This window comes from Hemicordylus capensis, chromosome 4 (genome assembly GCF_027244095.1).
Source record: "Hemicordylus capensis ecotype Gifberg chromosome 4, rHemCap1.1.pri, whole genome shotgun sequence".
Lineage (NCBI taxonomy): Eukaryota > Metazoa > Chordata > Lepidosauria > Squamata > Cordylidae > Hemicordylus > Hemicordylus capensis.
Genome location: NC_069660.1, coordinates 139,879,161 through 139,902,012, shown reverse-complemented (window position 1 = coordinate 139,902,012; position 22,852 = coordinate 139,879,161). Strand labels below are relative to the sequence as shown.

Sequence of the window (22,852 nt, the reverse complement as noted above, 5' to 3'; positions counted from 1 at the left end):
GACCTGCTTTTCCAGAAGCTGACTTTACTGCAACTTTACTTTGGGAAGGTGGGTGTGCTTTCACATACCAGCCAGGGTTGTAGCTAGGGGAGAGGGTGGCCAGTGTTCACCCCCTCAGGTAGATAATGGAGAAAATAGGAAGGAGTGGAGCAGGGGGGGCTCAGGAGCTGGGGGCGCGCGGGTTCTTCTAAACCATCCGCTCAATTATAGCTACACCCCTGTATCGGCCAGATTTACCCAAGTCTGTGTGATATTTCAGAAAGCACTTCACACATAATTTGGGTTTCCCCCTCCCTAGTCTGATTTATGTCCAGGGTAAAAACAACCCTCTTTTTGCATCGGAGTATCCATCATGCCTCGAACTTGCAGTAAAACCTTGCGGTAAAGCCTGCTGTCTGAAAAGCCTCCAGTAGTTTCCAAACCTTGGATCCCCAGGTGCTGCTAGACTACAACTATACGCCCTTTCTCAAAGCTGCCCTTTGACAAAACAAGTTGTACATAAATGTGTAAGGGATGTGCAGATGCTGAGATACATTGTGAATAAGAAAAAGCATAGAATGTGATACTGTGTGCAGAAATCAGCTTCCTGGGAATAGCACTCATTCTTTCTTAAGCAAGTTCCTAGCACTTAAGGCTATAGTGATATGCTTAAGTGTGTAAACAATTGCTGCTGAAATCTCAGGTCAGAGTGGGGGTGGAATAAAATCTAAAGTGGTTTTGGGCCATGCATAGCTAATTGCTCCATCTCGTGACTAAAAGCGAGAATAAATTATGCAAAATAAGTCAGCTTTCATTTTATTTGAAGGTAGATTTCTAGCCTTAAAAAAAAAAAAACACCCTTAAGGAGGTATTAGGAAAAGTGTGCAAGCTGTATCATCACCCCTCCCTCCAATACCAAACTCGCGTGATTCCATGCCTCTTTGTTTGGAAGCAAAATAGGACCATTGCAAAATAATGTAGTGATTTTCCTGTACTGGAAGGATTAAAGCAGGTATGTAGTAGTAGATTTGTGTGTCATTTATGCCCCTCTCTGCATTATTTGTATCAGAAGTATATTAGTTTGTAAATTAAAAGGAAAACAAATATTGAAATTCCTCCCAATCACCTGACAAGGATTTATGACCTTCAATGACCTGCAAAGGGTGTTGGTTGTTGGGGGGAGGGAATAAGAAAGGGAGGTAACTGAGCACCAAACAGCTTATAAAGTATACAAAACAACATGTAGTTTTCTGGGGGGGCGGGATTAGAATTGGGGAGGATGCACATTGACAAATTACCCTCCCCACACTATTTGGGCAGCTTTCAGGAGGGAGGAAAGCTCCTTGCTCCACTTTCCATAATCTTCCAGCTCTCCCTGCTTAATAGTGATACAATGCTTAAATTTGGAGCTGGTAGTCACCCCAAACCTAAGTCTCTTGTGCACTATGTAGCATGGCAGGTGAAGTTGGAGGAAGTTAAAAAAGGAAAGGGGCCACGCAACCAGTGCTACCAGGCTGCTGTTGTTGGTCTCCACTTGTCCCACTCAGTGGCTCTCTAAGCAGTGATACAATTTTTAAAAACCATATTGATCTACATGTATTTTGATTTTGGCTCTTCTACAGTAATTTGCCACCCCTCTGGATCCCTCATCCCTCACATTTATGGCTACGGGGCCACTGCAGGGGGGTGTCATTTGTGCCAAATTGTGAAGAATTACTATATTTTTAAAATGTTAATCCTTAAAACATCCCCACATTCCTTGCTTTTGTACAACTGTATAAATCTTAAGACTGAGAGTTAAAATGGCAGAACAATGCTGCAGCTTCTGAACACTTTAAAATCTGGAATTTGGCATCTAAAGTGCATTAACTTTGGGTAGAAAGTTATGGAAACCTGTGAAGAACCCAAAGAGTAAAATTCAACATTGCTGCAACATTTTCGAGTTTGATACTTTTTATTTTACATTACACAGTGGGGCACTTCACGGCAAAGTGGAGTTCACCAAATACTTTGTACTGACATTAGCAAAAAGTTGATTTAAAGTGCATACAGAGGTGCTACCGACAGGAGTTCAAGTTCTGATCTTTCAAAATTTAGAGCAGTAGTCTTCAACTCTTTCAAACTCAGGATCTATCCTTAACCCCAACCCAATATGGGGCCCACTATTACATTTTTATCTTATGTGCCCATCTTTGTTCTTGTTTTAAAAGCGAGGACTGCAGGATTCCTGGCTCTCATAGTTGTACAAACAGAGGGGAATTTGGCAGCTGCAGGTTGTCAAGCAGGGGTGAGAAGTTGTACTTGCTAAAATATCACTTTTCTTCACAAGCATTTACAGTAGAGCAGCTCTGTCCTCTTGGATTTAGTCACCCCGTTGTCTCTGACTCTTGGAACATTGTTTTTAAAATGGTGGGGTACCACTAATGCAACCCACCAAACCAAAGATCAATGCCCTAGAGAATAACCTTATATAATCCAAGCTAAGGTGTGCAGCAGTAGTATAGAGTTGGTGGCAGTTTCAAAAATAGATTAAAAAAAATAGATATCCGTGGCTGGTTTCCTTTATTACACAATTTTGATTCATTCAAATAGCTCTGCATTTCTAGAAAGGATCAGTAAAAGCATTCCAATTTCAACCACGCTGGATTTCCTTCTCAGTCCCATATCAGACTTGTTTAAAGGACTACTCCAAAACCAGGTAAAATACAGCTATGAAAATGTTTGGAGTTAAGGCCAGATACAGGGTGGTTTGTTCTGTTTAATTCTCTCCTCTGACACCAAAGTTCGAAAATACCAGATTTTCACTGCACCAATCAAACAGCTTCACAGGTACAGCAAAATCAACACATTTGCTTGTTTGCAAGTTGCATCCAGACCTAGATTATTACACAGTGCTTCAGTTAACTCATTCAAGTATGTTAATTTAAAGTAGCTCTTGATCAACACTTGGCCATAAGAAGAAAATGTACATCAATACGTTAAATATAAAAATTAACATAATTTACAAAAATTAAAAATGTACTGGCAACCTCTATTACTCTGAGCAATCATTTCAAATAATTAGGAATGCCACATGCTGGATGATATATCTGTTCTAAATCAACTATCTACCACTGATTATACAGAACCAAGATTATAAGCTTGCTCAGATAAGAGGAACAAGATGAGCATCAGAAATTCCTGATCAACTGCATTGTGATTACCATTATGTATGGAATTTAAAGAACATTAACTCTAAGATGCTGTTGCCTATTAAGTAATTGGCAGAGCTTATGTTTATCGCGATGTGTGGCATTGCTAGTTATTTTCAGTCAATAGAGATGCAATTTGCTTTACTGACAATATACAGTACTTTTATCCATGACAACTGTAATTAAATACTACATGCACTACACAATCCTGAAACAAACAAAACTCCCCAAAAAATTCATCACAAAGACCTGCTTGGAAAGCAGATGTGTATAATTGTCAAAATAATCACTCTTTTTAAAAAAAGCAATAATATTGCACAAAATCCAATATTTTTTGACAAAAGCCAACACTTTCCTTGGTAGCTCCCTTATTGCAGTATTTTGGACAGGGGAAGGGGTAGTTTGCAAAGGATCAATGTTCCAGTTTGGAAGCTTATCTTTGCTTGTTCTCCTCCTTCCCAATGCACCCACCTATTTTAATACTGATTCTAAAATCTAAAAGACACATATTAATGGTCTATGATTCATGCAATGTTATCTATGCCTGACAATAGTGCAGAACTGATATCTGCACCTATTCCACCCTATCTACTCTATTTTAGAACATTCTCCTGAGTGGCAGAATATTATAAAGGCCTTTTGGTCAAAAATGACATCTAATACTTTGAAAAAAGATGATCTATCGTACAGCTGCCCTGGAACGCTTTAAAAATAACAACTTTCTACTGCACTTGGGGAAAGAAGTTATGCAGGTGAATTCCTCTCTTTTTTCCTTATTCAAGGACAACTTCCTCAAATAGGCAATCCTACCAAAAGGAAAAGTGAGGTAGCCACCTCAGCAGCATATTCTGGATCCTATTAAGGGTGGCAAAGGTGGTGACAGATGGGAAATTCTCCTACACAAGTCCCATTGAGATGAACGGGAGTTGCCCAACATCACAATTTGCCAATGGATTGTGGCCCCTGTTAATAAATATGTGTGGAGTGTAATTTGGTTTTCTCCACAAGAAGCACCAAACTGCTTTACTCCACTTTGCCCCTAAAAAGCCATAAATGGCATAGGGACAGAATTTCTCTAGAAGAGAAAAAGGTAGAGTCAGGTCCCAACAGGCTTTAAGCCACAAGCACAACCACACAACCAGTTAAAACCCAAAACCAAAGGGAGGGAGTGTCTTGTTCATCAGTACCTCCAAAAGGCCTCTTCCTCCCTCAGATCTGGATTTTTTAAAAAAATAAACAAATAAATCTGAAGGTGCTTTCCTCCTCATGCCCACACCTGACTCCCAGACTTGGAGAAGTGGTGCCAGTTTTCAGAGCTGAAAGGGTCTGAAGGGTCCAGTGATTGAGCTTTTAAAATATTCTCTCTTTTAGCCAATGGGGGTAAGAGTGTAGGGTAAGTGATGGTCCGGTGTTTGTCCTGTACCACCTATGCTACATTCTAACAGAGAAACCAGTATTAATATTAATTTCAATATCAGGAACAAAAAGGTCTGAAAAAGTCTCCCATGGCAAAGAATTTCTTCTCCAGTGGCTAAGCAGGATCCTAGATTTTCTCAAGTTTGCAGTTACGGTAATTACAGAAATAGGCAGACTTTCCTCCCCAAATGGCTTCACCTTGGCAAGTAGCTAATTGCTTCTTTTCATCTCTGCACAATGCAAGCTAAATCTTACTATGCATCTATAGGGCACTAAGTAAAAGTGGTATTTATTCTGCCTGATCTAATCTGTCTAATATAATTTGGGTACAACCCAAAAGGGAGTTCTCCTGTGAACACTTCATTGAAACAAATTCATTTTACTGGGAATTGTGCAGGAGAACCTTCTGGTGAATTGAACCCTTTAGCAATTCTAACTATGAAAAACTAGCATGTTCAAAGTGAACGCTCTGTATTTAATCCACAGAAAATGATTGTTGATCTATCTGGGAGCCAAATTAGCCAGTACTGGCAGCTTTTGATAGCCCAACGCTTAGCCATCAAAAAGCAGCAATATCACTCTTTGAAAGGGCAGGGAACAGCAAAGGTTTCAGGGAAGAGATACTTCTTGCACTACTTCTAACAGCATTCACTTGAAAGGCCTTATTTTAGGAGTTCCATTTCTTTGCATAACGTTTTACAGTATGTGTTTATTCTTTGAGCACAGACGTACAGGTGAACCCATAAGGCCTTCTGCTATTTCAGCAGCTTCCACTGCTGAAAGCTGGCAAGGGCCTTTCATGGCACACTGGGAGGGGGATGGCAGAACAGTATCTTACCAACTTGTTCCGTTAGTGACGCTGATCTAAACTGGTTGCTTCTGCTAAATAGCTCTCTCTGTTTCTGGACCACATTTAGTCAAGGAAAGCCCTTGGACTCCTATTTTGATCTACATGCCTCAGAACCATTCAGGCTGGAGAATTCTTGACAATGAACTAAGGACACTAGCACAAATCTGAGGAAAACGATGAAGGATGCCCAATAATATATTAGAAACGTGGTGAATTCAGTCTACTGAAGACAAATTTGAACATCAAAGTTCAAGCTCCAATGCAACCTAAGGCTGCAATCCTATGCACGTGTACCTGGGAGTAAGCTCCATTGAATACAATGGGACTTACTGCTGAGTAAACTCGCACAGGGTTGCTCTGCATATGCTAAATTTCATTGAAACAATCCAGTATTTTGTAGGATTAAAAATGGAACCTGATGAACAAAAGCAGTTAAATCTACCAGGACTCCTGAGGATTTTTAAGGTTTACTTGAAACCTGTGGTCATCATATTAATAATGGTGATTTTAGAAGACTCTAAGAACACTGTCAAAAAAGTGGGTACAAGCCAATAATGAATTAGGACTTGAACAGTTTGTTTTCCTGTGATACTACTGTGATGATTAAAATACTACAGAAGTGGTCTATGAAAATTTTTACACTACAGTAAATAGAAAACTGAGTAGTTAGTTTAGTTTATTATGGTCATAAACCGAGTAGTTATTGTCTAAAGATTTGAGAAATTGCTATCCTGATTGTTTTGGCAAGCTGAATGTATTTTGTGTGTGTTCTGTTTTGTTAGTAGTAGTTAGCAACTATACATGGCAAAAATAAGGCACAGCTATCAGCCTCCTAAGAATAATTTTTGATAACAGTGATAAAGAATGTGTGAGATGTACAATCCTAGCAAATTTATCTACATTTCATTTTGTGTTCATTTCAGCTGAAGTTGCCCTTCAAGGGCTTAACAACGAGGAACTCACATTACTCATATTATTGTAAACACAGTAAGAATTACATAAACATAAGATGTGACATTAGCATGGCAAACCTAAGCACATTTTCTGGCAATGTGAGGCATCAAAAACCTGCAACTTTTGCCAGCTATCTCTTAGTTTTTTATCCTACCACACCCTTAAGGTGTGATTCAGAGACCACCCACACAGGATTTTCCTATTTTCATTTATCAAAAGAAACTCTCCATGCTTACAGTGGCAAGTTTCCATAAGCATACAAAGTTATTCTTGTCAAGAATGGAATGCCCCTGTATGCGTGGGGCTCTGGGTCATCTATCTAATTTGCACTCTTGTCTAGACTAGAGGCAGGAACTCATCTATTCACTACTTTCTTTAACAAAGCAATCAAGAACATTTATAGAACACTGATTTCCATATTATGAATTGGTGTGGGTGGAGAGAACAGACAGCACAAGGGAATAAGGAGGACTCTACATCTGAGTAAGCAGGTCTTGCAAAAAGACACCAGTAGCTGTACATATCAAAGTACAGTAGTCAATTTATAAATAAGTTCAAAGCTTTGCTCTTAAAATGGATTTCTGAGGACAACTTTCAAAAACTGACATTTATTAGTAATGTGGAGCATCCCATTCCAGCCTGGTTCTTGTCGCTGGATGGCAGGACAAACGAGGAAGCTGTACTGGATCTCCTGAAATGCTATGTTTATGCTCAGGAAGCTGTATGTGGATCTTTGATTCCTTTGTATAAGCAAGGGAAAGAGATTTTTAGATGTATACTCATGAGACTATTGTACTTTTGTTTGTCAGCCATTAGTATCATTTATTTTCTTTAAAAAGGGAACTTTAGAATTTGTTCAGGCAGTGCACCTAACAATGATCCAATTACTTAACACTACTTTAAAAATTACTTGGAAAGGTTGAATTGGCATGAAAACCACTAGAACAGATCCATTTTCATACCAAAATACTGAATTGTGGAAATTCTATCCCAATAAAAACCCACCCGCTTTGTTCAGACCTTTTTCTTTTTTGGAAAATCGAAGATGCAAAACACTGACAGTGAACACCACCTTTAAAAGCTGTAAACTTCACACTGGCTTGGATCCAGAAGAGCCGAAGCAAATGTCTACTCATGCACTGAGGCCGTGCCCCCTCCTCTCCACTACAACCCCCCCGAAAGCCTGCTCTTGGGGCATCCTCCAAGAAGGCCTGGCATATCGTGCAGGAGGCTGCAGTGGAAGAGGAGTATCAGCAGTGTTCAGTTGGAGGGGGGCACCCTGCTTGAGTGAAGGGGGCTGCAGTGGGGAAGGGGGGAGGGAGAAAGCTCAACTGCATGGGTTGACTTCTGCTTATGCTACTCTGGAGGCAAGCACTGTGTTACAGCAAAAAGAGTAGACAGTATTGTTTTAGGGACTGGAAGTCAGGACCACACTGCTTGCCTGGTAAAAAAAAAATCCTAGCTGAGGGTAAACTCAGATAAAACCATTCACAACTCATTCATATGGTGATCCATTCATCAACAGTGCTTTCCTGTCATTGATGCATATTGCTTGACTATGGTAAAACAAAGGAAGGAAGACAGCTTGCAGTGGAGCCTCCCATCGGACCAGGCTCTCATGCAATCACTATGTAGAACACAGTTATGTGGCTGGCTGCATTTAGTCCTAAGAGTGCCAGTGGATTGGAAATAATCCATATTTCATTGCTCAAGCACTTCACTGCTATGAAATAATGGCAACTTTTTCCATACATCCACAATTCATCCTTTAGGATATTTAAATCTTTTCCTGTCACTTTTTTAAGGCAATTAGATCATGGATAAACAGGATTTCTGAGTCACAGACAAATCATACTGCTTAGGTTCACTGCATACCCAGCAGGATGGAAGACAATGCCTACCTGTGAAGATATGTTTGTTTGTGCACAGGGGGAGGAGGAGGGAAACAACAGGAAGTGCCACATACCAGCTGTAGCTTAAGCATGGAGCCATAATAGTACTTGGTTCAAGGATGCATTGGTTGAGATGTTCAAAATAAAAAAGGGGAGAAAAATGCACATGTGAGGCAAACCACAACTAAGGTTAGTCGAACAGATGATATATCATTTCCTTTGTGATGGTTTGATTCACTTTGTGATATGGAGTCCTGAGTTGTCTTCCTTTGACGGGAGTGCATGTTCTCCCCTTGAAAATGTCTTATGTTTTATTCCCACTGCTACTGGAAAATCTGTCCCCTGAAATGTTTGAACCATGATTGAAAGTGGAAGTCATTTTACACAATGACACTACTTCATGAAGAAGTCCGCCCTCTTCTAGGATTTCATTTCCTTTGTTAGTTTCTCTCTCCCAAGGAACTAGAGTGGATGGATGTTGGCTCAAGTTAGGTGACATCTGATCTGCTGAGGTACTGCTTAGTGTCTTCACTTGAAAAACTCCTGGAGAACACAGCTGTATAGTTCCCTGAGATGGGCTTGGAGATTTTATGCATGTTTCATGAAAGCCAACATTATCAGCACTAAGGGCATGGGCAGGACTTTCTTTTGCCAGCAAAAAGAGCGCGTCTGTGTGGCCTCTGGAAAGAATACTTTTCCTTGATGATGAGGGAAGCTGTTTCCCACTGAGGATACTGTCATCTTGTCCAAGATTCCACTCTGCTGGATCAGAAGTCAGACTGTTGCAGAGCAAAGCAAGGTTGCTCTCACTTGGTGTGTTGGATTTATTCTGAAAGAGAGAACGCATAGGCAGATATCATAGGCAGCTTTTTTGCATCCTCTGAAATAAAAACAATGACTGTTAACTGCACTACCTGTCTATTTCATTGATTATGGGCTAAACTGCATAGCAATTTCTTACCATGATTTAAATATTGATTCATCAGCCCTATTAATGAGTCAAATCTGACATTCATGCAATTTTAAGTTTCTTCAAAAGCCGTTGGCGAGTGGAGTTTCTGTCAAAACTGTTTTTGAAAACCCAAACATACAATGTCTTCTAAGTCATGCCTATCCACATGCTGGCTGATATTAGCAATCCTTGATTAAGTAAAACTGTGCTTCCCTAATTTAGATTTCTGTTTTAAAGTAAGCAGGAGCAGAACCACTAACAGTGTTTTCTGTTTGTAAGTCAAACTCCTTCACTACCAAAAGATACTGCTAATGGCAACTTGCTTGCAAGACTTCTGTAATTCCAACTATATATTCCTTCTTTAACAAATTGCTCCCCACCCCCTTTGAATGCATATTCTGTTGGCTGTCAGTAGGAATGCAGGTTTCCATGGACAAACCTCCCACAAGTTTGAGTACTATGGAGAAAGGTAGTCTGCTGATGTTCTCTCTTTCACACCCACATTACTTTAATAAGCTTCTCATATGAAATAAAATGCTTAAGAACTGTATTGCTCTTTTCAGTGTTCTGCTCTACAGCTGCTTCACAGAGTGGTTGCCTTCATATATTATGAAAGGTGATGACCATTAGGATGCACTCAGGACTACCGAAGATGCTATTCTGGTCATCTGTACTACAGGACAGACCACAGAATGATGGTTATCCTGGAAATGCAAGGAAACAGTTTCACACTGGTTGAAAGTTGGGGTAACTAACCGTAATCCTGTAATCAATGTCATCCATTGATCGAAAGAAATCCAGGCTCTTTGCTCCTGAGAGCTTTCCTAGATCAGAACTGTGTGTACTCAAGGTATCCAAAATCTCTCCCAACAAATCCATTTCTCCAGGGCGAACAGACATTTTAGCCACTTCTCCGGAATCATCACTGTCATACAAATAACAAGATGTTTCCTCACTGTCCTCAGATGACAATCTAAAAATAATAATAAACAGCCACTTCATCATCATCATCATCATCATCATCATCATCATCCGTTATGAGCACAATAATTAATTAGAAAATAAAGAGAGACCTTTACTGGGAAGTAAAATACAGATGAAATAGAAAAAATAAATAATTTCCCAACATACAGTGCTCTTTCAAATTAACTGTTTGTATTCTAAATATCCTAAAATGAAATGATTCTAGTACATTTATTATCAAATGTTTACCCTACAGTATACTTGGATCAACTTAAAATATCTTTTTAATTTCTATTTAAAGGATCAAAATATAGAAAGAAGATTATTTTGTATTCAGCTGTGAAGGGGATTGAGGCTCATACTGTGCTTCTGTCCACACTAGCAAGATATAGCAAGTTGTGAAATTCTTTCTTATACAACAAAAAAGGATAAAATGGGTGGGGAGGAGATGAAAATGTCCCTTCTTGTCTATTGTTAGGATGGAAGGGCTAGGAAGTGGTTTACAGCTGCAGGCAAAATAAAAAATCATACACCTATAATGCAGTGTGACAATGCCTTGATGCATATACTTTGTGCGCATGAAAATCTCACTTTGGAAAAGGATAGACCCAGAATCAGCCCTTTAAAAACTTGGTGTCTTCGAATGCTGCTGTGGAAGAGACTCAAAGTCTTGAGATCTGGATTCATTCTGGTATGATCATTTGCTGAAAAGCATACCTAGCTTTCATCAAGATCTTATGATGGATTTTCTTTGAGACCAATGTCTCTAATGAATTTTATGGAGAAAGGTACCCTGAGAAGTGGCCCTTACAACAGGTTTGTGAGGCAGCATTTCCCAGATATCTGATAGCTGAGGCACACTTATTTTCTGAATTTAAAAGTGAGGGCACACTAGACTCTTACAAGAGTGTGTAAGAGTAGCAACTGCCCACCCCCTAATATTTTACATGAGTCACTCATACGGGCATCCCTTGTAACTGGAAAGAGACATGCCCCAAGCACAACTCATGCAGATAGTTCCGGGCAGCTTCTCCTGCGGGCAAACAACTCTGTTATGTCTTTCGGTCAGGAATGCAAGGTAATCAGGGTCTTCTAATACTCCCAGTTGTCCTCCTTTGTTTCCCCTCTACTATATAATTAGTAACTTCACCACTAAACCTTTATTTCTGTTACCATTTGATTCTGCTTCTTCCTCAAACGAAAACACAACTCCGAACCTCCCCCCACCCCACTTTACCCTTCTGAGCAATGCTTAATAATACTCTACATTAGGTGGGTTTGCTCAGTCATATTTCCTGTACCATCGGAGTGTAAGTTCAGCATTCTTCCCACACAGAAAACCAAATTATTTCAGACTTGCTGGTCTTGGATTTAAAATTGCTCTCATGAAGAGCTGAATGCACCTTGAATCCTGTTGGACTTCTTAATAAGTTAACTTACTTGCTTCTTTGGTCCATGTCATCATCAGCCTCCTCATCCAAGGCAGAATCATGATTAAACGTGTTGGTATGAAGGTGCCCAAACCGTGTCTGCAATGGGAAAGTGGAAGATATTGTTTTGTTATTTGCTAATGTCCATGTAGTTTGCAGGGCGCTTTGGCATACTTCAGCCCTTTGTAAGGAACATTCACAGGCAAGTTATTCTGATGATTCTGATCTAAGCACTCAGAGGTTGTAGAAGTCATAGTTATTTCAATAACTATTTTCAACCAATATTTATACAGTATAACTGTTTTTAACAAAACCGTTCTCAAAGTGGTTTCTACAGCAAAAGGAACAAGAAGATGGCATCCTGTCCCAAAGGAGCTCTCAGTCTAAAGAGGGATACAAGGGAGTCACCAGCAAAAGCCATCATTGGGAGGGATGCCATGCTATGTCAAACAGAGACAGTTATTCTTCTACAAAATATGAGAGCCAGCACCTTTACAGGTGCTTCTTAGCCCAGTTAGACAGGGGTCACACCTATGAACTATGTAAATGGTCTCATCTCTCATCCAAAGCATTGAAGACCTGATGGACTCATACGGAAATTTCTCTCTCACGATGGGAGCCAAGAGATAAAACACAGTTGGTCTGGGCTGAAATTATGAACAAGCATGGACTTCTTTTTAAAAATGTATTTCCATACAAGTTTGAGTAACTTTTTCTGAACATCACCCTCCTCTGACCCCTGTAGGTATTTACCAGGAACAGGCAGGAGACAGACGGGCTCTATTTTTATTTATAATCAAAGTGCAGCAAGGTAGCAGCAACTTTCAAGGTGCTGTTTAAAAATAGATCCCAGAAGAGGCTTTTTTGTTTATTTCTTCTTCCCCTGAAGTCCTGGAATGGGTGCAGGGTTTCCTGGGCATTGTGGCTTTTTATGGGGCTGCAGCCACAATTCTCAGGAACACCGGCACCTTTTCTAGGACTGCAGGGGGGAAACTCACTTCTGGCAGGCCTTTTATTTTATTTTATTTATCAAATTTGTATACTGCCCCAAGCCTTCGACTCTGGGCGGTTTACAATAACATAAAATCAGTTAGAAACATACAAAAGCTTAAAAACACTTTAACAATTTAAAAATAACCAGAGATTAAAACCCAGAAATATTAGGAAGCTGAGAAAGCTTGGGCGAAAAGATGGGTTTTCAAGTGTTTTTTTAAAATTGCCAGAGATGGGGAGGATCGTATTTCAGCAGGGAGCGCATTCCACAATCTCGGGGCAGCGACCGAGAAGGCCTGTCTCTGTGTAGCCACCAAACGAGTAGGTGGCTTTTAAAATGATTCTGTGGAAGACACTGCATCTTCACTGTAATTGGATAAAAATAAAGTAGGCCTGCCTTCTGCCTGGTAAGTACCTCCAGGAGTTGGGGAAGGATGGTGAGAAAGTGGAAGGGCTAAAGTGGTTGAATCACTTCAGAGGAGATTTAGTCATGGTTGCTTTGATTCAGACTCAACTGGCAATATAGTTCAGTTTGGAATTGAAGATCTGGTGGTTGAATGGGGCTGAATCGCCTTCAAAGCACAGTTCTAAAGATTCTGATGTCTATAACAATAGATATCAAAATTCAAAATTAAAGCAAAGCATCCATCTATGACTTCAGAGATATGATAAAGGAAACCATGTTTAAGAAGAGCTTTTTTTTTTTTAAAGTGAACAATTATTTTGCTTCATTTTTTCCTACTTTTTATCCTGCCAGGAGTAAAGGACCATCTAAGATCACCTAATATAAAGATAACAATTAAAAGAAAGAAAGAAAAATATGAACATATTATGTCTGTCATAGCATAACATCTCATGGGATCACCCGGAAAGTCCATAGACTAGTTTCTGAAAACAATGAATATTCAGCTTATAAATATGGCAGGTAAAAAAAGCAGAAGAAAAGCTGCCTCTGGGGAATGAAAAGCGAATACTCCAATTAGAGCTGGCAAAATTCCACTGGAAGTAATAGTTACCTTCTTCATTTTTTCAAAAAAGGTCCACAGAAAATTGTGGTCTGCCTTTGCTTGCCATACGAGAAGCACTGATTAAGATAGGGCAGAATATATTTCAAAGGACAAACAGAAATAATAGTATTTTCCTCTTTCTAGTAGAGAATGATGGGACAGTCTCTTTTAGAAATGTGCACAAATCGTGATTCAACACACAATTTGGAACACATCCCTGGCTCCTTTTAAAAAGGAGAAGAGTAGGTGCATACCTGCTGCTCCACTGCTTGTCACCATTTCCTGTATCGGTGGCGCTCCTCCCAGCTATTTATGCGCACCAGTGGCACTCTTCCCCAACTGCCCTCGTGCAACGCTGGCATGCACATGGCCGCCACACATGCACAGAGAATTGAACAAAACTGAAAGTGTCTTTTTGCCTTTTGTCCAACATCTGGACACTAATGACAGAGCACAGAGCTGTACAAAAGTCCTCAAAGACTTATTTTTAAAGTCCTAAGGAATTATGTGGTCTCTGAGTTGATTTACAAGGCTGGGCCGGCTTAGGGTTGTGAAGAACCTAAGACTAATGGGAGAGAAGGGTTGAATGGTAGGGCCTAACGCTACCACCTTATTATCCTATGAGTTCATCTGGTTCTGCCATAGGGAAACTTCCATAATTCCATCACCCAACTGAGCTAATCCTTAAATTCCACCCATGCACTGGAGCTAAAGCTTCCAAAGAGGCTTTATACTCTCTCTAAACCCTTCCTCAGGCTCAAGAGACTGGAAGCAGTCCTGCCCACCCACTGGGTGACATCCAGAGCAGACAAAGGTGCTGCAGGCGGTGCTAATTTCCCATGCTGCTGTGGACTTGCAGTGAAATGGGGACAGTCTTGCATGTTTACACAACAATGCAAATACTTTGAGGAGTGCTCCAGAAGCACTCCCTAGACCAGAAACATGTTGCCTGATCATTGCCCGATCATCAGTGACTTGTTTGTAGAACATGAACTCCCTGAGTGTGGGAGAGCTCCTTAAAGTATTTGTGCTCTTGTGCAACAGTGAAAAACACTTCACTGAGAACCTGCGGTGCATGGGGGAGCAGCACGGCCTGCATTAGGCTGCTTTGGAGTCAGCCATTGTCTTTAAGTTTTCCTCCCAGCCCATGTGCCTTTAGGCAGGGCATGGGTGAGCAGGGCTGTCATGAGTCACATAGGGTGCAGAGGCAGTTTAGAGGGAATATATAAAAGGACACTCCAGAAGCTTTAACTCAACCAGTCAAGGAGTTTCCTCAGCCCTGGTCAGACAAGCCTGGAGACTGAATAAGTTCTTTGCTCTCAGAGCTTGGATTCTTCCAGTATCTGTGACTCTACAGGATAGCTCAGAGGTAGTCCTGGTCCCTTAGAGCCTTAAAAACCACCCTGTGCACCAGAGGTAGGGTGCAATGGCTCCTAATGTCCAAATGGAAAATTCTGAGAGGACAATTTAAAGCACACTGAAAGACTGAGGTACCTTTCAACAATACTGAAAATGAAACAAAAAATATAATTTGGACTAAATTATATTTTGAGTATGCTGAGGGTGTGTAGGGAGATGTGTGTTCATTATTAGCAATATCACAAACACCATCCAATAGATATCCATGGCAGATAATTTGCAATCCACTTTTCAAACAGATTATGTTCTTACAAAAAGTAGAAACACCGCTACGAGGGAGAGGCACATATCCAGATTATTTGGAGGGGTGGGGGGAAGAGAAATCCTTAATAAATTCCAAAAGGAGAGCAGTAAATCTTTTTCAAAGCTCAACTACATGAAGCAACATAGAATGTGCACCTGCAAAAACTGTCAAAGTCATTTAGGATAACTTTCCTTTATTGATGTCCCCTGCTGTTGGCAGTTATTTAAACTTTTAATTTCTGTCTTTTCTGCATTTTCAAGCACACACATTTTTCTCTGCCATTTTTGGAACAGAAAAAAAAAAAAAAAGCAACAGACTTCTGTTTCCTTCCTGATTAGTATTCTAATAATAACCAGACCTCTTCAGATTGCTAAAACTAAAAGGGGAAAGCAGCATACACACACACACACACCCCGCCAAATTCTAGGAAACTTTATGAAGGTCTTAATTGGTGGGGAGCACACTCACACAAAGTAAGCAACAAACTTAACATTTCCAATCTATGCAGCTTCTATCTGTTTATGAAAACATTCTACGTCAGTGTAATTTGTGATCTGTGTGTAGAATAATAGCAAGTTTTGTTTCATTTCCAGTACAAAGGTTTCCCATTCTTTCAAGTGAAACTTTTGTCGTAGAAATATTAAGAGAAACTTTGACAGTTTTGATACAGTTCTAACAGTAAGGCTATGCAGAGTAATTCTCCGTGGCTGCCCTGAAATTATGGCACTTCCTTCTCCTAGAGGCCAGTCATAAACTGTCTGTATAATTTCTGAAAGAGGAGTAAAAAGGCCCTCTTTGGGCTGGCATTCAGAAGCCAAGATTAATTTAGATTTAACTGGAATTTAATTTAATTTAATTTTTATTGAATGTTTCTTTATTAGTTGTTGATACGCACCTTTAACCCTTGGAAGGGATCCAAAGGAACCCTAGCACAAATGAAAGGTACTTCTGCTCAGTTAAGGAATAATCCTTAATTTCTGCCAATCTCCCCCTCCAGAGCCATATTCCATGCTTTTCTGGAGGGTCCCTCAGCCCTCAGAAGTGGCTTTTTGGGAAGAAGGGGTTTATAGGAAGGAGAAGGAACTAGAAAATTCCTGTTCCATCAAGAGAATTCTATTACTGGTAGTTAAGATCCAAACTTTTGATATACCATAGGGACAATTCAACTGGAATTTCCTCTGGTATCCACATAGTGTGTAAAGGTAAAGTTTGCCGTCAAGTCGATTTAGACTCCTGACGCCCACAGAGCCCTGTGGTTTTCTTTGGTAGAATACAGGAGGGGTTTACCATTGGCTCCTCCATCACAGTGTGAGATGCTGCCTTTCAGCACCTTCCTATATCCTTGCTGCCCAATATAGGTGTTTCTGGGAAACACACCAGCGGAGATTTGAACCGGCAACCATCTGCTTGTTAGTCAAGCATTTCCCTGCTGTACATGACCAAAAAAAGGGAACATGGCTGTTTCACATAAAAGGGAATACCCACTGGCACATTTGATGCACATTACTTCTATTACTGTAATGACTGTAGGGAAGGTGACAGACTATAGAAACTACTAGGCATTGCTAGTGATAGTTGTATGATAAAGTAGTGCTTGTGTTCACAAATACATTACTGGAACATACACACGAGACAGTCGCCCTATTTTAGACACTGTGAGTTCAGCCGTCTAAAAGCACTCCAGTAGACCGGTTCTGGTGCATCACTCACCTGCCTGCAGTCACTCATCTCATTACCAAGGCATTTGTCTGAAGTGGCAAATGCTGTAACCAGGAAGGTAAGCATTTGTATGGTCAGCAGGCTGTTTTATTTGAATTATTACCAATCGTCATTTCATTTATCCAGATACAAAAAAACAAATATTGTTTTTGGTTCTATCTCCAAATATTGCATAGCATCCACAATGGTTCTTGCGGATTTTTTTTTGTAGTTGCAACACGCCATAAAATTGTGCTACCACTGGTAAAAGATGAACCACCCAAATAAGCACCCAAAATGCCTATTGTGCAAGGACTTCCTTATTGCATATATATGGGCATATGCATGACACTGCGCTAATCTAAGGCTTTGACTATAACAGACATGAATTTATCCATGCAATGACCATGTGCTACCATCTTTATACTAGCATAACAGTATTTACACTAATAGAAGACTAGTCTAGATGCTACCTATTGACAATAAATAAAGAAACAGTGGCATCGAATAGCGGAAATATAGGCTTTAATTCAATTCAATAGTGAATCATATGAAAACTGAGGTCAACTTATTTAAAAATCCTTGGCATATTGGTTTCCACAATCATTGTAGGACACAGGTCATAATGGCTTGGATTCGAAGAACCATAAAATATGTTCTACTTGCATCTCCTTTTCTTTGCTGTAGCCTCCAGGATCCTGCCTGCTCCCCCCCCACCCCAATGTTGATTTTAAAGGTAGAGGGACCTTTGGGAATAATGTGGTAACTGGTGTAGGGGGCTTCAGATGGAGGAGTCAGCTGAAATTCTGGAATCTTCTTGAAAGGGACTTCAAGAGGACATCCCTTTCTGCTCGTGCTTAAACATCTTTGGGACCCAAGTCGATTGCTCTTAGTATGTATATGTACACACACACACACACACACACACACACACACACACACACACACACACTACAGTGATACTCAGCACTTCTTAATAAGGAATAATCAACACTGAACTACCTCATTTTAGAGAATTATAGTAGATCTTTACAAGATTCTTCCATGCAATGAAATTTATTGGCAGCATATTCAAGACAGAAAAGAAAATACTTCTTCGCACAACACATCACTAATTAGGGTATCTGAGCAATAGCCACTTGTTTATATAGCTGTAAAAGGGGTTTAGATTATGAACAACTAAATCTAGAGACAATCAGCATCTATAGACTTGAAGGAAAAGTACAGTATTTGCACCACCAGAGGGCAGTCTCATAACTTATAATGTAATTTTCCCCCAGTCAAGGTTTTTCCATTTTAATTAAAAGATATGCTGAGTGTTTCTGCAATATAGATGGATCATAATTGACATACAAAGACAAAAGATCCTCTCTTACAACAAAAACAACCATAACCAAGTGTAGTTACAGATTATACACTCTTTTGTCTAAAATATTTTGCTAATTAACTAAAATTTACTATTTTTATAAGAAATCTTTTCTTAAAGATGACACACACCACTAAATCATAGATTCAACACTAATTATTGTTACTCTATATGACATCTGTCACATAGAATATTTTATCCACCTTACTTTAATTGCTAGATAGGGCTTAATGCGGCCCCAGCTTCATGTGGAATTTCCAGCAGGAGACGATGGAAAGACGTGAGCACTGTGTGCATGAACCACAACATGGTTCCAAAGCTTTCAGCTGAATTCCATTCCAACTGAAAACATACAGGTATTCCTCCTTCTGTTTCTGAATAATTGTGTTCTCAAGTTTGCTTTGAAATTGTTGCAGACGTCCTTCCATTCCCAGTACTGATGTTCAGTTGTGAGGGCTAAGTTTTATTTGCTCTGTGAGTTTTATTTGCTCTCCTCTCTCCCCCTCACTTATTGACAGGGCAGGAAAGCATTGGGTATGCCATTTCTCTGCTGGGGGGAAAGGGGGAGATTCCTGGTGTAGAGGACACCTGGTTTTCTGAAAGTGATTAACATGCTACCTTACAGGAGATTTGCAATATGCGAACCCACAGCCACAATGAACATACACTGCAACTTAAATTGCATGAATGCATTTTAAAGGCAATATATCATTCTCAGTGGTCTACAGTATTGCTTATTTATGGATAAACCATGAGAACATCAGTTCAGTCAGACAGATTTTTTCCTTGGTAAAGCAACATACAAGGAACCACTGGGATATTTTGTGGAGGGCTTCATAAATTATATTTTAGGAACTATTTTGCTGATGCTATATTATATGCTGTAACCTGCTTTGAATTCTTCAGGACAGGGTGTGACATAAATACCAACTAATACTATGGGTTGGTTTGCTGTTGCTGTTCTAGAAGCTATATTAAAAATAAGCTTAAGTAACAAATTATGTTGTATTTTAAATACAACATCTCTACAGAACATAGTTCATTTGCTCCTTTGAAACATGTTTATTTCAAGTTGCATTGACATGTTGGGATTCCTGAAAAATCCACACTTGGTGGATGATGATGGTGGTGGTGGTGGTGGTCACACCTACAAATTACTGTATGCCTTAAGGTACAATGCTTATATATATTTCATTGGAGACAAGGATGGGGGGGCAAACTTATTAATTATAAAATGAGCTCTTGGTTACAGGACTCTGCTAAATGTCCAGGCATGAATAAGACACTGGCTATTTAAAAATTGGAATGCTTCATTTAAAATGGGCCATAGCCCCCTCTGACAACTGAAATAATGCTTATGAAAAGGGGGGGAAACCTAGGGAAATCATATTCATGATAGCAAGCAGATCTGCCAAGATATTTGTCTTTGTTCTGTCTTAAATCCCTGTTTTAAGCACTATTGTGGAAATGGAACTGCATTTTTTTTAACCCATTCAGCTGATAAGCAACGTATTTGGACACTTAAAGAAATCTGTTACATGTTCTTCCCAGTTAGACATATATATAGATCATGTCTTTAAAAATAAAATAAAATAAAGGAAAACATGCAAACAGCACATATATGAACAAAAGCTGAAGAATACCAAACTACTTTTGCTTTCCTTTTTATTAAATTCATCATAATGCTATGTTCAACCTAACTTACACAGAGGAGAGAGGAATTATTAGTTATCTGTGAAGTCACGAAAGAGTTAACAGTAAAATACATGCCAAGGTTTTAATAACGGCTTAACAATAAAAAGCTTCAGCCCTCCACTTTCACTCGATTTTGTTGTGGTGGTTTTTCCCTTGCTTAGGGCAATCCATCTGTTAATTTTGACTTGCAATGCAGTTAAGCTCTCTCGCTCCTTCTCCCCCTCCCTCCTCTGCACACCCACAACCAGACAGCCCAGAATAACTATGAGGAGGCTGACACACGTATTACAGAAATAGAACAATTCTTTTCAGCATGTCTTAGGCAAAGATCAATCGTGTATTTTTGTTTGTTTGTTTAGGGGTGTTTCCCCCCCAACCACTTGCAGGAGTGCATTTAACAAACAAACAAACAATAGAGTAGATAATATGATGAAACAGTTGGTAATAAATTTATTTATCTTCTGGCTTATACAAGTTTTTTTTTGGTGCATATTTTAATTCATTAATTTTTAAAAGTCTCTGACTGATGTGAAAACAAAAAAAAAGTCTATGCAGGCTATGATAGAGATTAGTAAATATTCATTGTTAACAACTGATCTGCACTGTGACCAATGCAGATATTCTCACTGGGCCAAACTGGCCTTGTTTTTAATAAAAGCAGAGAAGTACCCTTTCCCCTGAGCCCTGTTAGACTGACGCTGCAGTTGGAACTGTCATCTTCACACAAAAGCAAAGGGGCTGGGTTTTACAAACGCAAAGCCTAATTGGGAGATCTTCATGGCTGTACCCTTGACATTTATTTAAAACTCATCAAAAAAACAGGAAATAACCGTACTAATTAGCAGACTGGCATACAAACTACTGTGTGTTGGGGTAGAAAGCATATTCATATTCTGCTCTAGAAAATAACAATAATACTAATGGCGATGTCAAAAACAACAGCATTAACGTGATCTCTCAGAATGAATATGACTTTGGATGTATGTATACATTGTTTTATTATGGCAACTCTTCAAATCGCCTGGCCCCAAATTCACTGATACGTTTTTTATAATTTCAGATTACAAGTTCGATATTTTTCTCTTAGGAAAACGCAAACCTTAAAACCTCACCCCAAATCTAGGATTAGGATTAGAAAATATACTATTAAATATCTTTGGGGTCATTCGTGTAATTATAAAATGTGATGCTGGTGTAAAACAGTTTATTTGGAGAAAGAGTTAAAAATGAAGAGGGGAACATTTCTTCCTGAGGTAGGAATATATACAGTAATATTTCACTCCCCCTCCCTCAAACTGTATGCTATCTCGGAAGCATAGTCTGCAAATTTTGCAGTGAAACACTTAAAAGATTGCTGCTCAGAATCCAATATAGCAGCATCATTTAAACTCACACATGATTACAAACTAGTGAAAGATTTCCAAGCTTCGTATGTATGATCCAGAAGCTAAATTCTTTCTTTTAATCAGACAGCTCCAGTGTTCTTAGTCATTAAAATTTGGGGGCCTTAATCACCTGGTTTATGAATATAATCCAGAATATATTGCTCTCAAAACTTGTCCAAAAAGATTTCAAATATATAATTAAGTCTACTGCCAGCATACAACTCTTAATAATAATGCAACATACATTTATAATTTATTAAGACTGGTTCAGTTACTGAACAATTAAAGTGAAACAACAGATAGAACTAGCTGGGAAATAAATCAGTAGATTTCTAATTTTCATGGATGCAATAAATATGCATAAAAATAGATCTGTGTTGGCTATGCTGAATGCATAAAATGTCAGCCAGATATTTAAAACAAAGATAAAATATCTCTTGCCATATCAGTTTATGGAACATACTGAACTTGTAGCTGCTGGTGACATGCTAGCTGTCATAATGCTTAAATGTTTTAACTATACATTTTACAACTAGTATATATTTTAAAAACCTATTTGTTTTCTCAGTTGTCAATAGTTTAAATATTTACAGAACTAGGTTCCCGAAGAACTTAAATCACTGTCTGTCTATAGGTTACATATACTGAGAAGCTACAGATATGAGTTTATCGTGTTTGGGGAGAGGGGAACCCTTAAAATTAATAAAGAATATTTGCTAATTAAAATGTAATATGGTTATTACTTTACAGATGATGGTGGGCCAAGAGATTTGCCAGTAGCCTAGTATTACTACTCACACAACTGAACCTTTTTCTATCTGCTGCTACTACATAGTGATGAAGGTTTGGGTGCTGGGATAGGAGCCCAAGTGGATATCTTGTCCCCATGCTCTGGATGCATGGGCATTGATGCGCTGATCCTGGGGGGAAATCCTCTTCAGGGCACAACCGTATTCCAGAAGGGGTGGGAGAATGACAGCTCCCCTCCCCCCTGCCAACATTTGGCACAGCAACTCAAAAGGTGATAAGAAGAGCCCATCTCATCCCTTCCCAGAGCTCTGGCACAAAGGTCGCACCAGCACAGTGTTGTGGCATGCATTAAATGGGGAATTATGAGACAAGTGTGGCAAATGCACAGAGCTATTTGCCCTTGCCCTGCACAGCTTGTGCCAGAATAGCAATAGCCAGGACGAAGATCAGACTGCCCTTTTATATGGAAATTTTATTTCTTCAAAGCAGCAGTATAAGGCTTACAGGCATGCATCTTAACATTAACTCCCACAAGTATCATTATGCTAATATTAGTTCATGTGAACTGTGGATTTATTATCATTATGGCGGCGGTGACTAATTATCTGCAACCAGTTACAACCTTGTCAAACAATGTACATTACAAATAAAATACTGGGAAAAGCCCA

The 22,852-nt window shown here is 39.4% G+C and overlaps 1 protein-coding gene across 5 annotated transcripts in view; it reads right to left on the bottom strand.

Moving 5' to 3' along the window:
• Positions 1–1,915: 1,915 nt before the first annotated feature.
• Positions 1,916–22,852, bottom strand: part of DENND1B (DENN domain containing 1B) — a 292,085-nt gene continuing 271,148 nt past the window's right edge. For all 5 annotated transcript variants that reach the window (XM_053245145.1, XM_053245143.1, XM_053245146.1 and 2 more), the window contains 3 exons: positions 11,638–11,726; positions 9,991–10,207; positions 1,916–9,111 (listed from right to left, as the gene is read on the bottom strand). In XM_053245145.1, the coding sequence (XP_053101120.1) occupies positions 8,587–9,111; positions 9,991–10,207; positions 11,638–11,726 (831 nt within the window). In that variant the 3' untranslated portion in view covers positions 1,916–8,586. The remainder of the gene's footprint in view (positions 9,112–9,990; positions 10,208–11,637; positions 11,727–22,852) is intronic.